The sequence below is a fragment of the Odocoileus virginianus genome, chromosome 4 (genome assembly GCF_023699985.2).
Source record: "Odocoileus virginianus isolate 20LAN1187 ecotype Illinois chromosome 4, Ovbor_1.2, whole genome shotgun sequence".
NCBI classification, from domain to species: Eukaryota; Metazoa; Chordata; class Mammalia; order Artiodactyla; family Cervidae; genus Odocoileus; species Odocoileus virginianus.
In genome coordinates, this window is record NC_069677.1 from 88,838,667 (window position 1) to 88,857,442 (window position 18,776).

Sequence of the window (18,776 nt, forward strand, 5' to 3'; positions counted from 1 at the left end):
GAGAGGCTAGCTGCGTTTTGATTGTGGAAGAGTCATACATAAGAACTCCAAAATGTTGAGACCAAAATGTCCTCCAAAATGTGAGGATAGCAGCCGCCATTCACCACTGTCACCACAGTCCCCTCCTTTGCGTTTGGATTTCTCTGCTTTGTCCCGCTGTCAGTCCGGTCCCTCTCACAAAAGCATTGTGATTTAGAAAACGAGTAAGTAAAGGACGTAAAACGAGGCTGAGGTTATCTTGCTGTGCCCTCTGTCTGTCTCACACACTCACCACGCTTTCTTCTTCGTCTGTAGTGAGGGCGGGGGGTGAGGGAGACCTCAGACCAACAGCCAGGCCCTGCGCCACAGACCCCGAGGCGTCTGACCGTGTACACTGCCTGGGCCCCTATCCGTGCTCTCACGGATGCGCTGTGTCGACTGACAAGCTCCTTCAATCACCAAGAATAGCAGCCCTGGCGTAATTCCAGGGCAAACACCATTTCCTCACACCTTCCCCTGTTGCGCTTTTCAAGTTTAAATGAAAAGTGAAAGTTGCTTAGTCACTCTTTGCAACCTTGTGGAATATACAGTCCATGGAATTCTCCAGGCCAGACACTGGAGTGGGTAGCCTTTCCCTTCTCCAGGGGATCTTCCCAACCCAGGGATCGAACCCAGGTCTCCCGCATTGCAGGCAGACTCTTTACCAACTGAGCAATGAGGGAAGCCCCCTTTTCTGGTTAACTTCCGGACTAAATGTTGCGGACTCAAATCCCCCAAAGTGGTAACTGTCTATATGCCCGAACCATGGCCCCGCCGGTTTGAGGGGACATTGTCTCAGACACACTGTTTCCACGGTTGAGTTTCCCTTGTCTATACTGCTTTCTCCCCTCCAGCCTCACTCTCTCCCTTTGTATTTGACCCTTTTTCCAGCAAATTTAGCTGTCTTTGTCTTCCTCCTCCCTCTTTGTTAAGAAAAAGTTAAATTCCTTCTACAGCATTGTGATGCTACCCTTCCCCCTCAAATATTTTTATTCTTAAAAGGGTTGAACATAATAAACACTGTATCTCTGAATCTTCCATCTTTTCCACTGGATCATATATGGAGATTGTAATTGGTTAAGTGCTCAGTAACAATCGTTTCATTATTCCAGGAATCACAGAGACTTTCTGATTTTCTTTCTTTTCATTCTGTGTTGTTCAGATACTTCTTTGCTGATGGGTAATTTCAACAGGATGTAGTCAACATAAAGAAACAGGAATGAAATACCATCCATTCATTTTGCAGTTGTGCCCAGCTCCAGTAAAACTTGGGAAAGAAAAACGGGTGGGACTAATTGCAGATTTCATTCCTCTGTGATCACAGATTCCTTCAACTATGCAGACAACCAGGAATCAATCAAGCTGCATTTATTAGTTGACTGGATGCAGTGGAGTGGAAAATGAAGGCAAGATGGCTTTTAGTTCAAGAATTCTTTTCGTCTTACACATTTTGTGCTTCTAAAGAAAACACTTTGGAAATTAGAATTACAACAGATGTGTAGTCACACGGCACTGGTAACCTGGTCCATTTTAACAGTTCAGTTGTTGTGGTTCTGGCCTGCCTGCTGTCGCTTCCAAGTCTGGCAGGAGTGCTTGCCTGCCTAGATGAATAGGCAGGTGGCTTCTGGTATTCCCTCTGAGTGGATGTAGGTGCTTATGTAGAGGCTGCCCTTGCAGTCTCTTCCTCATGGGCATCCATTTCCCTGTTGCTTGTGGTTTGGTTCAAAGTCTTTGTGTTTTTTTTTCCATTGGAGAAGAACCAGCTTCAATCTGTATTTCTCAGAATCTGACAGTGGAATGACCTACTTTCTCATGCAAGTCATCCTGAGGACAAAGAAGTCATCCTGGTGGCCAGGCCCCTTGCTGCCAGGCATTCTCATCTCCCTCAATCCCACATGCCCAGCTCTTGAAAGGCTCAGGCAGGGAGTTTCAGAAGCAGCCGTGTGGCTTGTTACCTTTTATTACGGTCTTTGATGACTTAGGAAACACCCGGGGGGTCTTGGTCGAACATGCTGTCAGGGAATCACCGACAGCAATGTGGATCTGTCTCCTCCATACGCCCGGCATTTCCTGGCATCTCACCCTTCCAGGCATGCAGGAGAATCCAAGCAGGGGGCCACAGAGGACGAGATGGCTGGATGGCATCACCGACTCCATGAACATGAATTTGAGGGAACTCCGGGAGTTGGTGATGGACAGGGAGGCCTGGCGTGCTGCAGTCCATGGGGTTGCAGAGAGTCGGACACAAATGAGCGACTGAACTGAACTATCTTAGGGCAAAGTGCAGACGCAGGAGGAAATGCAGGGTGGGAAGCTTTTCCAAAAATGTCTTTAATTTTGATAGGCTGGCTCCCGCGTGGGCCTTGCAGTTACCTGTAATATATCAAGCCTGATGCTCATGCTAACTCGAGGGCGCTTTCCACGCTGCCAGACGCCTGCAGCAGGGGGAGCCCTGCCCCTCCTGGGCTGACCGCGCCGGCCTGTTGAGCCTGACTTCAGAAGCGTTTGCTGCTGGACAGTTCCCCCGCCTCCCAGCAAGGTGAGGAGCCTCCAGGCAGAGGCTTCTTGCAGCTTCTGGAGCCGAATCAGGGGGGCTCTCCGGCCCATCACCGCGCGGGGACGCAGCCTCCTCACAGCGAGAGAAGCCACACTCAGAGGCGTCTGTCTCAGCCTCGACTGGGGCACTGACTTCAGCTCTACGTGGGGAACGTGTTAGTACACTGTGATTTACACTGACACACACACACAAACACTCTCCTAACTGCTTGATTTCAATTATTTCTAATTTTAAAAATGAGTAATATTTGTACATGCAAAGGATATGATCTATATGTATATTATTGTTTTAAAATAACATCGAAACATGTATATCTAGGGTGAAACAGATCAAAAATAACCAACTTTTGCCTTTGTTGCTGGCAATTTTTTTAATTAAGATTTTTTTTTTTTTTTTTTTTAATTAAGATATTTTTAAAAAGTAAGTTCTACTCTCATTCCATTCTTTGAGTATTTCTATTTTTGTCCTATAACACTTTAAAATTTTTTAAATTATTTTTAAATTACATTTTTACATCTTTAAAAAAATTGAAGTACAGTTAATTTACAATGTTGTGTTAGTTTCAGTTTTTTTATTGAAGTATTTTTTTACTTAAGTATTTTAAAAGTTTTTAATTGAAATATAGTTGATTTACAATGTTGTGTTAATTTCTGGCATAGAGCAAAGTGATTTAGTTACACACACACACACATATCTACATTCTTTTTTAAAATATTCCTTTCCATTGGATTCCCTTCCATCCAATATCATAGGGTATTGAATATAGTTATTTGTGTTATACAGTGGGGCCTTGTTATTTAATTTTTTAGTATATATTTTCTATTACATCTTAAGAACAATGTCTACCTCATTAGCTTTTAAAGTTTAAAAGATTCCCTGACATACCGTGGAAAAGTGTATGGAGGTTTCTCAGAAAATTAAAAATAGAACCATCATATGACCCAGCAATTGTACTTTTGGGTATTTTCCTGAAGAAGATGAAAACACTAATTTGAAAAAATGTATGTTCACTGCAGCACTATATACGATACCCAAGATGTGGAAGGAACCTAAGTGTCCATCAATAGATGAATGGATAAAGATGTGGGATTTATACACAATGGAATATTACTCAGTGATAAAAACAAAGAAATCTGGCCATTTGTAACATGGATGGACCTAGAGAGTATTATGCTAAGTGTAATATGTCAGACAGAGAAAGGTAAACACCATGTGATTTCATTTACATGTGGAATCTAAAAAGCAAAGCAAATGAACAAAATACCCAGAAACAGATTCATCAATATGAAGTGGTGGTTGCTAGACAGGAGGGCATGTGGGAGGATGGGCAAAACAGGAGAAGGGGATTAAGAGGCACAAACTTCTAGTTATAAAAATAAAAAAGTCATGCGGATGCAACATACAGAATATGGGATATAGTCAATAATATTGTTATAATTTTAAGTGGTGACAGAGAATAGCTAGACTTATCATGGTGATCATCTAGTAATGTATACAAATGTTGAATCACTGTGTTGTACACCTGAAACTAATATAACACTGAATGTCAAAGAAATTTCCCTAACACAAGAATTAAAACTATGAACTTTGCTAAAATATGAATTCTGAAGCAAGCATCCCACAAATTTTGGCATGTAGTATTTTGTTATGTACTTCTAACAATATTTCTAAGCTTTATTATGAACTTTTTCATTAGTTATTTAGAAATGTGATTTTGATTTAAAAATATATGGGCTGTGAAAATATTGCATGTATGAATTTCCAACTTAATTGTGATCAATTTGGACTGTATGAAGCCAGTTCTTAGAGATTTGTTGATAGTTGCTTTATAAATAAAATTGCACAGTAGACATCTGTACACTCTACCCTGATGGAGAGTCATTAACATTCCATTTGTTCAGAAGAATGTCTCATTTTTTTGTGCAGAATTCTATATGAGTCTATTCAATCAAGCTTGTTACTTATGATTAAACCACTTTAATTTTTGTCTGCTTAACCTAACAGTATTCAAACTGATGTACTAAAATCTCCAACCCTGATGATATTTAAATGGCTACTATGCCTTTTTCAATTTTCACTTTGTACATCTCAATATTATTTTATGAAAGTGTTACTTAGTCATGTCTGACTCTGCGACCCCACGGACTGTAGCCCACCAGGCTCCTCTGTCTGTGGGATTTTCCAGGCAAGAATACTGGAGTGGGTTGCCATTTCCTTCTCCAGGGGGATCTCCCAGACACAGGGATTGAACCCAGGTCTCCTGCATTGCAGGCAGACTCTTTACCGTCTGAACCACCAGGGAAGCCCCTCATATAAATTTAGAATTGTTATATCTTCATCATGAATTAAACACTTTATCATCATGTAGTGATCATGTACTCTATCCATACAAAATGGTTTTGTTTAGAAGTATATTTTATCTGACTTACTTCACTTAGAAACTAACACAACATTGTAAATCAACTATACTTCAATAAAATAAAAAAAATTAAGTATATTTTATTGGATATAAGGCTATTCCAATTTTCTTTTTAAAATATTTGCCTACTATACTTTTTTCCATAAGTTTACTTTCAACTTTCCCATACCCTTATCTTCTAGCTTGTCCTTATCTTAAAAACAGCTATAGCTGGATTTTATTTTGTTTTCTTAAATCTACTAAGTGTAACTGACATGCTTAATCTGTGTATTTTTATTATGATTGCTGACATATAGAAATGGACGGGATTCTGCTATCTTATTTTGTGCTTACCACTTCTATTTTTCCTTTCTTGCTTTTTTATTTTAAAAATATTATATTGCTTGTTTTAATTTCATTTTCCGTCACTGCATTGAAGCTCAAGGCTTCATTTTTTTAATAACCAAAAGATAATTGCATTGTTCGGTGTCTTCTCATGTTTATCGATAAATAATAAATATTTATCAACACACATTTACAGTCTTAGTACAACTTATATTTTTTTTTTCTGTTAAAAACACCTTCTGAAAGGCAGTTTTTCTAAGCTGGCAAAATTTTCCTTCCATTATTTAGAAGGTTCTCAATAGCTTTGTGGCTTCTACTGCTGCTACTGATTATTCAGTTGTCAGCCTAATTATAGTTTCTCTGCAGAACTCCTCTTTCTAGCTGCTTTTAAGTTTTGTTCATCCTGGTGTTCCGCATTCCCCTGCACCATTCGAACTGTTTTTTGTTTTTTTCTATTTATCCTGCCTGTTACACCTTGCATTTGTTTCATCTTTTAATTCATGTCTGTCATGAGTTCTTTTTTATTTGATGTTTTTTGGCTATGCTGGGTCTTTGTTGCTCTTTGGAGTAGGCTTCCCCTGACTGTGGCAAGAAGGGGCTCCTCTTCAATGGGGGCGTCTCACTGTGATGACTTCACCTGCTGCATTCTGAGCAACTTCTTTAGCTTTATTTTCCAGTTCTTTATGTTTCTCTTCAGATGTGTCTGTTGCTCTGTTTAATCCAGCCATTGGATTTTACAAGTTATCTTTTTTATTTTGAAAATGGTCTAGTTTGCAGAATAGTGTAGAGAACAGAGAGCCACGGGTAAATACCAGTATACCTTTCATCTAAATGGTCTTCCCGCCTGTCATCGCCTTGCTCCCCTGTGTCTGTACACATACATACATGTTGTTGTTGTTCAGCTGCTAAGTTGTGTCTGACTCTTTGCGAGACCCCATGGACTGTAGCATGTCCCCCACTATCTCCTGGAGTTTGCTCAAATTCATGACCATTGATTTGGTGATGCTGTCTAACAATCTCATCCTCTGTTGCCCCCTTTTCCTATTGCTTTCGATCTTTCCCAGCATCAGAGTCTTTTCCAATGAGTCAGCTTTCATATCACATGGTCAAGTACTGGAGCTTCAGCAGTAGATCATCCAGTGAATATTCAGGGTTGATTTCCTTTAGGACTGACTGATCTCCTTGCTGTCCAAGGGACTCTCAAGAATCTTTTTCAGCACCATTGTTTAAAAGCATCAATTCTTCAGTGCTGAGCCTTCTTTATGGTCCAGCTCTCACATCTGTACATGACCCCTGGGAAAAACACAGCACTGACCATACAGACTTCTGTCGGCAAAGTGATGTCTCTGCTTTCTAATATGCTATCTAGGTTGGCCATACCTTTCCTTCCAAGGAGCAAGCGTCTTTTCATTTCATGGCTGCAACCACCATCTACAGTGATTTTGGAGCCCAAGGAAAGAAAATCTGTCACTGCTTCCACTTTTTCCCCATCTATTTGCCATGAAGTGATGGACCAGATGCCATGATCTTAGTTTTCTGAATGTTGAGTTTCAAGCCAGCTTTTTCACTCTCCTCTTTCACCCTCATCAGGAGGCCCTTTAGTTCCTCTTCACTTTCTGCCATGAGAATCGTTATCAACTGCCTATCTGAGGTTGTTGATATTTTTCCCAGGAATCTTGATTTCAGCTTGTGATCATCAAGTCTGGTATTTTGCATGATGTACTCTGCGCAGAAGTTAAACAAGCAGGGTGACAATATACAGCCTTGTCATACTCCTTACACACACACACACACACACACACACACATATATGCATTTATACTTATATGTGCACACACACATGCTTTGTTTTGCTTCTTTTTATGAAACCATCTGAAAGTAGGTTACAGCCATCATGCATGTTACCCTTAAATACTTTCCAGCATACCTCTCTCAAGAACAAAGATATTCTCTCATACAAACATACACTATCACCATGCCTAAGTAAATTCACATGAATCAACAATATCACGCGACATATTTTCATACTCGAGTTTCCCCAGTTATGTGTGCTCAGCCAGTCAGTTGTGTCCAACTCTTTGTGACCCCATGGACTGTAGCCCCACAGGCTTCTCTGTCCACAGGTTTTTCCTGGCAAGAATACTGGAGTGGGTTGCCATTTCTCCTGATGTCATTAATATAGGCTTTTTACAAATCATAGAAGAAATCAAAAAAGAAATCAAAATATGCATAGAAATTAGTGAAAATGAAAACACAACAACCCAAAACCTGTGGGATACTGTAAAAGCAGTGCTAAGGGGAAGATTCATAGCATTACAGGCCTACCTCAAGAAACGAGAAAAAAGTCAAATAAATAACCTAACTCTACACCTAAAGCAACTAGAGGAGGAAGAAATGAGGAACCCCAGGGTTAGTAGAAGGAAAGAAATCTTAAAAATTAGGGCAGAAATAAATGCAAAAGAAACTAAAGAGATCATAGCAAAAATTAACAAAGCTAAAAGCTGGTTTTTTGAAAAAATAAACAAAATTGACAAACCATTAGCAAGACTCATTAAGAAACAAAGGGAGAAGAACCAAATTAACAAAATTAGAAATGAAAATGGAGAGATCACAACAGACAACACTGAAATACAAAGGATCATAAGAGACTACTACCAGCAGCTCTATGCCAATAAAATGGACAACTTGGAAGAAATGGACAAGTTCTTAGAGAAGTATAACTTTCCAAAACCGAACCAGGAAGAAATAGAAGATCTTAACAAACCCATCACAAGCAAGGAAATCGAAACTGTAATCAGAAATCTTCCAGCAAACAAAAGCCCAGGACCAGATGGCTTCACAGCTGAATTTTACCAAAAATTTAGAGAAGAGCTAACACCTGTCTTACTCAAACTCTTCCAGAAAATTGCAGAAGAAGGTAAACTTCCAAACTCATTCTATGAGGCCACCATCACCCTAATTCCAAAACCAGACAAAGATGCCACAAAAAAAGAAAACTACAGGCCAATATCACTGATGAACATAGATGCAAAAATCCTTAACAAAATTCTAGCAAACAGAATCCAACAACATATTAAAAAAATCATACATCATGACCAAGTGGGCTTTATCCCAGGAATGCAAGGATTCTTTAATATCCGCAAGTCAATCAATGTAATACACCACATTAACAAATTGAAAGATAAAAACCATATGATTATCTCAATAGATGCAGAAAAAGCCTTTGACAAAATTCAACATCCATTTATGATTAAAACTCTCCAGAAAGCAGGAATAGAAGGAACATACCTCAACATAATAAAAGCTATATATGACAAACCCACAGCAAGCATCACCCTCAATGGTGAAAAATTGAAAGCATTTCCCCTGAAATCAGGAACAAGACAAGGGTGCCCACTCTCACCACTACTATTCAACATAGTTTTGGAAGTTTTGGCCACAGCAATCAGGGCGGAAAAAGAAGTAAAAGGAATCCAGATAGGAAAAGAAGAAGTGAAACTCTCTCTGTTTGCAGATGACATGATCCTCTACATAGAAAACCCTAAAGACTCTACCAGAAAATTACTAGAGCTAATCAGTGAATACAGTAAAGTTGCAGGATATAAAATTAACACACAGAAATCTCTTGCATTCCTATACACTAACAATGAGAAAACAGAAAGAGAAATTAAGAAAACAATATCATTCACCATTGCAACAAAAAGAATAAAATACTTAGGAGTATATCTACCTAAAGAAACAAAAGACCTATACATAGAAAACTATAAAACACTGATGAAAGAAATCAAAGAGGACACAAACAGATGGAGAAATATACTGTGTTCATGGATTGGAAGAATCAATATTGTCAAAATGGCTATACTACCCAAAGCAATCTATAGATTCAATGCAATCCCTATCAAACTACTAACGGTATTTTTCACAGAACTAAAACAAATAATTTCACAATTTGTATGGAAATACAAAAAACCTTGAATAGCCAAAGTAATCCTGAGAAAGAAGAATGGAACTGGAGGAATCAATCTGCCTGACTTCAGACTCTACTACAAAGCCACAGTCATCAAGACAGTATGGTACTGGCACAAAGACAGAAATATAGATCAATGGAACAGAATAGAAAGCCCAGAGATAAATCCACGAACCTATGGTCACCTTATCTTCGACAAAGGAGGCAAGGATATACAATGGAAAAAAGATAACCTCTTTAACAAGTGGTGCTGGGAAAACTGGTCAACCACCTGTAAAAGAATGAAACTAGAACACTTTCTAACACCATACACAAAAATAAACTCAAAATGGGTTAAAGATCTAAATGTAAGACCAGAAACTATAAAACTCCTAGAGGAGAACATAGGCAAAACCCTCTCCGACATAAATCACAGCAGGATCCTCTATGACCCACATCCCAGAATTTTAGAAATAAAAGCAAAAATAAACAAATGGGACCTAATAAAAGCTTTTGCACAACAAAGGAAACTATAAGCAAGGTGAAAAGACAGCCCTCAGATTGGGAGAAAATAATAGCAAACGAAGCAACAGACAAAGGATTAATCTCAAAAATATACAAGCAACTCCTCCAGCTCAACTCCAGAAAAATGAATGACCCAATCAAAAAATGGGCCAAAGAACTCAACAGACATTTCTCCAAGGAAGACATACAGATGGCACAAAAACACATGAAAAGCTGCTCAACATCACTCATTATCAGAGAAATGCAAATCAAAACCACAATGAGGTACCATTATACGCCAGTCAGGATGGCTGCTATCCAAAAGTCTACAAGCAATAAATGCTGGAGAGGGTGTGGAGAAAAGGGAACCCTCTTACACTGTTGGTGGGAATGCAAATTAGTACAGCCACTATGGAAAACAGTGTGGAGATTTCTTAAAAAGCTGGAAATAGAACTGCCATATGACCCAGCAATCCCACTTCTGGGCATACACACCAAGGAAACCAGATCTGAAAGAGACACGTGCACCCCAATGTTCATCGCAGCACTGTTTATAATAGCCAGGACATGGAAGCAACCCAGATGCCCATCAGCAGACGAATGGATAAGGAAGCTGTGGTACATATACACCATGGAATATTACTCAGCCATTAAAAAGAATTCATTTGAATCAGTTCTAATGAGATGGATGAAACTGGAGCCCATTATACAGAGCGAAGTAAGCCAGAAAGATAAAGACCATTACAGTATACTAACAAATATATGTGGAATTTAGAAAGATGGTAACGATAACCCTATATGCAAAACAGAAAAAGAGACTCAGATGTATAGAACAGACTTGTGGACTCTGGGAGAAGGTGAGGGTGGGATGTTTCAAGAGAACAGCATTGAAACATGTATATTATCTAGGGTGAAACAGATCACCAGCCCAGGTTGGGTGCATGAGACAAGTGCTCGGGCCTGGTGCTCTGGGAAGACCCAGAGGGATCGGGTGGAGAGGGAGGTGGGAGGGGGGACCGGGATGGGGAATACATGTAAATCCATGGCTAATTCATTTCAATGTATGACAAAAACTACTGTAATGATGTAAAGTAATTAGCCTCCAACTAATAAAAATAAATGGAAAAAAAAAATACAGGCTTTTTTTTTTTTTTCTGCTCTAGGATCCAATCGAGGTTCACTCCACCCCACGTGACTATTTTGTCTGTAGCCTCTCCCATCCTAGGACATTACCCCACACCCCTCTGCTGCTCATGACGTTGACCCCTAGAAAGAAAACATGTGGGCTGCTTTGAAGGACGGTCCACATTCTGGAATGGTTTCCTCATTATTTGACTTGGGTCAAAGCTCTCCAGCCAGAATCCCATGTTTGGTACTGTGTCTCCCCTGCCTCCCCTGAGGAGACAGAGTGTCAGATCCTGCTTACAGTGGGTGTGGCCCGGCCTCAGCAGGAAAGGTTGTTCCCTTGTTTGTAATTAGTAAGTGTGGGAGGGCTTCTCTGGGGCTGGAAATAGTCACCCACTGGGTTTAGCATTCCTTTATCCTTGCCTGACTCAGTTATTACAACAGGGATTACAGACTTGTGGTTTTCTAATTCTACCACTTCTACATTTATTAGCTAGCATACTTGTATAAAAAAAGAACATTTCCTCTCCTCCTCTCTTTCTGGGTGTCTACATAGAGCTGCATATTTTTAAAAGTCAGTGTTGTGATCCATTACCATCATTATTCTTTCTGATGTTCAAATAGTCCAAAATCCTGCCAGTGGTAAACCCTTTCAAGACAGCTCATTTGTCCTTTTGACATGACTGTGATTTTTTGCTACTTTCTTGCATAATGAATGTTCCAGGTTCACATTGCACTTGCCCTGTTATAGCCTCGGATTAGTTATTTCTCCAAGGAGCCCTGATTCCTTTCAATGGGAGTGATTCTTAGAAAACAAGATCTGGCTATTTGGTGTGCTCATTGCCACAGGGGTGTCCCATTGGTTGTTTTAGTTCAACAGATTTTCTGTTTTAAAAAACTCTGTTTTCAGTTCAACCTGGTCATTTTTTATTATCTCTTGTTCCCTCAACTTATATTTTATTGTCACATAGCGATAGATTTTGTCCAAATAGCATAGATGAAGAGGGAGAAAAGAAGGTAGGGGAAGAGGGTGGCACATTCGTTGCTTAAGTAAATACCAAGCAGGTTAATACCTTCGCACAAACTGTAGTGGGGGCTGCTGTGGATCCGTAGAACTGAGTCTGTTGCACTTTGCTTTGATATTTATTGGTGGATATTTGTTGATTGCACCTAGGAAGAAAAAGAAAATCTGTGAGGAGACTCTCATTCACAGCAATTAACATGACAGCAATTGGCTTTGCATGCAAAGCATCACATCACTGTACTCAACATCGTGAAAGAAAGACACCAACTGGGGTGGCCATATGAGATGAAAGCAGATTTCTCACCAGACTCTCTAAAACGAGGTCTAGAACTAGGTTCACGACTGCCAAATGTATAAGTAGAGAATTCAACTTACTTTTCAATAAGATGCTCTTAGCTGCTCAAGTCCATTAAACATTAGAGGAGATGGGCCCATCCTGACATTCTGGCCTCTAACCGACATGAACTAATCAGAATAGTTATTTTTTTTATTTGCTCCTTTGAAATGCCAAATTGCAAAAGGAGAAGGATATTCCCCTAACATTCTCTGTATCATTAAGAACAACAGTAACCGCAGTCCATTTTGGTTTTAATTCACTATGATTCATTTCATCTGAAATATATTCTTTTTTCATACTATTAAAGCATGCTTCTTCCAATACCATTTAAAACATTAAAAAGCCTTTTTTGATGAGAAACTTTAAAAAGGCATTATTTATTTCCTTGAAGCCTTCAATTTAATTGTGTGTCACACATGATTAAACTTCTTGCTGGTGATCCTGGGTCATCTTAAGCTGCAAGCTGGCCCTGGGCTGTGGCCCAGCGCCATCTCCTGGGCTGCTGTTAAGAACTGAACTGTGTGGGTCTAGACTGAACGGCCAAGGCTGGGATGTTTCCTTCATGCGCGTCTGATGTTTAGCTATCTGTCTTCACTCTGAGTATCAGGCTGTTAGTAGTTTTGCTTAGAAAATACGCGTTCTGATGTGAATTGTGTCTGATAGCCAATTCTGTCACAGTAGTGTGTAAACGAGAGTCAGGTAGAGAGGGAGCTGGATGGGCATGTCTGGGAGGGTTGGGACCAGATCTGTTTTGGTTCCTCCTTGATACCCCGCCCCTCAACAGTGAGTGGCCCAAAGTAGGTACCTAATGTGCTGTGCGCTTATTTGCTTAGTCGCGTCTGACTCTCTGTGACCCCATGGACTGGAGCCTGTCCTCTGCCCATGGGAGTTTTCAGACAAGAACACTGGAGGGGGTTGCCATTTCTGCCTCCGGGGGATCTTCCCAAGGCGGGGACTGAATCCACATATGCTGCATCTCCTGCACTGGCAGGCGGATTCTTCACCCCTGCACCACCTGAAAAGCCCCTACATATGTGTTAATACTGAAGAGGGGCGTGTGGGTCTGGGGGCCTGCTCTGAATGGAGGATGCGGGATTGAATATGATTATGTCAGAGTCATACTCTGGCCACCTGATGCGAAGAACTGACTCACTGGAAAAGACCCTGATGCTGGGAAAGATTGAGGGCAGGAGGAGAAGGGGATGACAGAGGATGAGATGGTTGGATGGCATCACCGACTCAATGGACATGAGAGGCCTGGCGTCCTGCAGTCCGTGGGGTCGCAAAGAGTCAGACATGACTGAGCGACTGAACTGAATGTCAAAGTCTTTTCAACTTTTTGTACTTTGAAAGCTATAGTTTAAATGCTGGAGATTTCTAGATACTTCCTAGAAAAGTGGTGTCATGACTTTGACAAGCACTTTACACATTTCTCACCCACTCCAAGTGATTCTTCTTAAAGCATCTCCTCCCTCTCCCTGGGCGGTGGTGAGGGTGTCATTTACCTAATTATTCAGTTTGACTAGTTACCATGAAATGCCACTGAGAATTTTGTGGGACCAGGAAAGGAAATTCCATCTAAACTTCCTTTCAATTTTTTGCCTTATAAGGAGTGTTTCTTGACAAATTTCTCAGTCTTTCAAGGTGTTTTCTGTTCTGCTTTTCCATGAAAATGGGTTTATTTGCCATCGGCAGACTCTTGTAGTTCAGGGTCTGGAACCATTGCAAGCCACAAGCAAGTTGCCACATAGTAAGGACAGGAGAACCCTTCTGTAGAGAGGGGAAGGAAGCCGGGGGAGGGGAATGCTAATAAGAAGAGTGCCTGGCTTTTCAGTGGCTGAGTTTCAAGGTGTTCTTTTGTTTTACCCTTACAAATGCCTTATGATTTCTTCTTTCCAAATGACCCCTGGCCTTCACTTATTTTTTTTTTTCTGTCATTTTCCCAGCTCTTCTTTCTGGTTCCTATTCCAGAACCCATCCACGGAAGTTTTATTCTAGGAACATATGGAACACAGGAGCATCCTGTATCAGTGTTTCTCAAACGATAATGTATATAGGAATCACTGGGGGTCTTGATAAAATGCAGATTCTGGAACAAACTGTCCAGGGTGGGGCAGGAGAGTCTGCATTTTTTCATAAGCTCCCAGGAGATGCTGGGACGCTGGTCCTAGACTCACCTAGAGTAGCAGAGAACTCGAGGGCCCCATCAACCATTTCCCAAGGCCCCTCGGACCTCACCGGCCCGGCCAGTCAGGGTCTCTGCAGCCTTAGCTGGTCTCACGGTGAATGCCAGTGACACGTTTGAGACATAGGATGCAGCACTGGGTGTCCGTTAGCCTGTGTGTTCACTTTCCCTCATCTGAACTCCAAGAAAAATGATCAGAAGTCTGACAGTTTCGACCTCCTTAGCCATATCAGGACAGGGCTTCTCTGAATCCATCCTGATGCATTCAAAATGAATTGCATACTTTCGAGACAAGCTCGTGCCAAGAAATACAACCCACGTTTCTTTTTTATGGGCAACAGTGACACTAATTACTGGCATCATAAAAAATCATTAATAAAGCTAAGAAAGTTTTGCAAGGATGCATCTTTCATTCTGACATGTAAAGTGGTGCCTCCTAAAACTTCGAACTCTCCCTTTAGAACTTGTAAAAGCAAAGCCAAGGATTGTTGAATTTTTCTCTAGCTCTCTCTCGGAGTGTTATCTGGTCAAACTTTCCATCAAAGGGCAGCGTGATAATGTTACATGGCAAGGGTTTCTACTTCGTAACTAGTATCCTGACTGTGACTTCACACTCCCAAACTATGCTGCTCCCTGCAGACAGATGTGTGAGTAGCTGTTTGTTATGATTGCTTCTCCATAGGAACCAGAGGCGTAAAAAAGAGGAGCCAGAGAATTCAACGCTTAGAAATCATAGGCTTCCTCCCTCCACCATCCATCATTCTCTATTTTCCTTTCTGACCCTGCAGCGCCCTTGAAGACAGAGGCTTCCAAGAATCCATGTCAGTTCATCAGCCCTTCTTTGGGGAACACCAAATATACTGAAATGTGCAAGAAAGAATATGATTTTATGACTTACGCCTGACTGAGCTTATAAAAGCCTTCACAAACTTCACACCGTATCTGTGGTCAGGCTTATGAATGCGGCCAAGCTGGACCAAGTGGTGATCCAAAGGGTAGCTGGCTAGATCTTCCAGTTCTTGGTCATTCCAAGAAGGCCCAAGGGAAAACACAAACAGGACATAACCTTGACACTTGGCCCTCAGGGATTCTTTCTTTAAGGTTTCCCTGTCCAAGTGGCTGGTTTCCCCAGCAGATATCACAAAAATGACTTTGTTTCTTCTCAGATTGGGTGCCCTTGAGAAGACATTGTCCAGAGTCCACTGTAAGGCATGACCAATAAAAGCATCTCCATCTAGCGGCTGAACGGATTCCTCCACGTGTCTCTTCATGAGGCGCTTATTCTTGTAGGTGGTCAGGTTGAATTCGCTTATAACAGGGCTCCTCTGAGTGTTGGGTAGGAAGTGAGGGGGACTGAGGCTTAATAGGGCCACCCGGTCTCCGGTGACAGAGGTCTCAGGCTCTGGGGTGATTTCGAAGTGATCTAACAGTGCTCCCAAGAATCCCCGTATGTCTTCAAATTCTGCGCTTCCCACATGCCGGGAGCCGTCCAGAAGGAAAGCAGCGTCCACATAAGATTGCACAGGGGGTGGTCTGGCTTGATGGCAAGAAGCATCCGGCTTGCACACATCTGTAGACCAAAAGTCATCTAGGGTTACTAAACAGAAACGGACAGTAAAAGGGAAGATAGCATCTCTAGCATTTCGACATTTGGAGTCTGCATGATCTTTGATGTTAATATAGTAACTAAATGACTTTGAGGTCAGCGACAGGAAGATTTCCTACTATGTGGTTTGCACCCTGATCCCCAAAGTACAGATTTTAAACTCAGTCCATGTGTGGAGTTCCATTCACTGACATTATCTGACTCTTTGAAATTAGGTTGCTTTCAACAGAAGTTTCATCTTGGCTGCATTTTAAGTTTATAAAGATTGACTTGGACAGTTGATCTCATGTTTGCATGTGTGTTTACTGTATCATGACGTAAAAAGAAATGACCTCTGTAATTGACAATATACAGGTTAAACCAAGGGTCCCTGTCATTCTGCACACGCTACCTTATTATGAAAAGAAATCTGCTTAAAATGGAAGAGTGCAAAAAAAGCAATGCATCTTTTATTTCAATTTAAATAAAGGTTTATAACTCAATGTCTTTTTTTTTCCCTGTAGAGACATTAAGGACAGAGCTACCATTTATATATTATACTGATCAGTTGAATGCTCAGTATGTGTTTATTAAATAAATGGATATAAATACTACATGTTAATGGGCTTTCATAAAATATGAGGTCATTTTAATGTGTGCATATCTCATTTTCTAAAAGAAGGTGTAGTAATAAAACAGAGAGTGCATTTGACTGAATCTGACCACAATACTCAGAGGAACAAAAAAAAAACTTGGAAATGAAAGGATCTTAGAGGTCATCTAATCTCCTAATTTTACTAAAGAGCCTGAGGGCAGGAGAATAAAATCATTTTGCCAAAGGACACATCCGCATTTCTAGAAGTATCTGCATATGAAATCAGCGCTGTACTGTGTGAGGCAAGGCCACATTGTTCAGCAGGGTGGATAGGCCCACTGGCCTGAAAGTCAGGATATCTGGGCTCTGGTCTGTGTCCCCAGTAACAAACAAGCTGTGTGCCCCTGTCCAAGCCTCCACCGGGCCCCAGTTCCATAGAATGAGATGGTTGGATTAGATGTACCTAGAGAGCCCTTATAGGGCCAACACTCTGCAGTCCTATATTTTCAATAACAGCTGATGGTTAAGGATGAGCATTAACGAGACTTTTCTCTTTAAAAACCAAAGAGAAATGGAAAACTAACTACACATGTGGATAGCCAGTACTTAGACAAGGGCCCAGCCATGAATAAAAGCAATTAAATGAAAGGTTAATAAGCAGAGTGCAGATCCTTAATGGATGGAGCAAACTTCAGAACTCCAGTCTTGCTCACGGGCTCAATAAAGATATAAACTCTGGGGACGCCCCTGGTGGTCCAGTGGCTAAGACTTAGGAGCTCCCAACGCAGGGGGGCCCGGGTTTGGCCCCTGGTCAGGGGACTAGATCCCACATGCTGCAGCTAAGAGTTTGCATGTCGCAACTAAAGATCCCATGTGTTGCAACTAAAACCCAGCACAGCCAAATAAATAAATACATATTTAAAACCAGCAGCCCACCCATTTGCTCAGTTTTGTGGGGTTTCTTAATTTCGGGAAACAACAGCCAAAATAGCTTCCATTTAGTGCCTCAGAGACAAAACAAGGCTTTAAGAAATGGAGCCCAGATCTATCTCCAGACACACGCGGATAACTTCTGACCACAAATCACACTGGCGCATGTGTCACTGAGTCTGAACCCACAGCTGAGAACTCGAGTGGGAAGAATCTGCCCGCAGTGTGGTGAGCTCCTTGGGGCTGGGGGAAGTGACTGATCAGAGGGCAGCAGCGGGCAAGACAGCAGGAAGACAGCGTTATTAAGAGAGAATCCCACCTCTCTCTCAGAGTCACCACCTGCCCAGGAGTCACTCATACGGCCAGAAGGAGCATCTCACTGACACATGTGGAGAAGGAGAGGAATTAACCGTTTACTTCAAGGCTAAGTACAGAGTCTCAGGGAACAGCATAATGCGATCTGTGTTTCTCATAAACCACAGGTGTCTTAAAACTGGCCTTCTTGATTTCAATTTGGCTGTGAGCAAATTATTTCACCTCATCTGTAAAATGGATCTAATAATCATTCAAAAATTTTAGGGCCATTATAAGGATCAAATGAAACTGTTACAAGGGTGTTTGGAATGCATTCCTTGGGGCTCAGCTGGTAAAGAATCTGCCTGCACTGCAGGAGACCTGGGTTCAGTCCCGGGTCGGGAAAATCTCCTGGAGAAGGGAAAGGCTACCCACTCCAGTATTCTGGCCTGGAGAACTCCATGGGCTGTAAAGTCCATGGGGTCACAAAGAGTCGGACATGACTGAGCGACTTGTACTGCACTGCACTGCACTTGGAATGCATTAAACCCAATAGCCTAAGTATTAAATATCATCATCACCACCATCACTGTTACATAAAGCAATTAGAACAGTGCGTGGCTAATAATGAATGTCTGATAACCGTTAGCGATCACACCCACCAGAAACCTCAGCGATTCCCACTCTTGTAATACTAGCATGTTCAAATTATTAGAACACTCAAATGCAGGTTTTGGCCCGTTCTCTAGCTAGAATTACATATTGGGTGTAAACAGTCACAGGCAAATCGGCATCGCAAATCTTTTGGATCTCTAACGTTTGGGGCTTTGAGAAAGCCTCTTTCCAATGAGAAATCCATTTCTGCTAACTTCCACTTCCACCATAAAGCATTTCTTTGGGACTGTGAACATTTGAGGTTTAGAAAGCTCATGA

General features: G+C 41.3%; 1 protein-coding gene across 1 annotated transcript in view; it reads right to left on the minus strand.

The window, feature by feature from the left end:
• The window catches only part of LOC110143434 (collagen alpha-6(VI) chain), a 154,765-nt gene that overhangs the window by 3,281 nt on the left and 132,708 nt on the right, over positions 1-18,776 (minus strand). The window contains exons 34-35 of the mRNA XM_070466993.1: positions 15,338-16,009; positions 11,967-12,063 (exon numbers count right to left, since the gene is read on the minus strand). Coding sequence (XP_070323094.1) covers positions 11,967-12,063; positions 15,338-16,009 — 769 coding nt within the window. The remainder of the gene's footprint in view (positions 1-11,966; positions 12,064-15,337; positions 16,010-18,776) is intronic.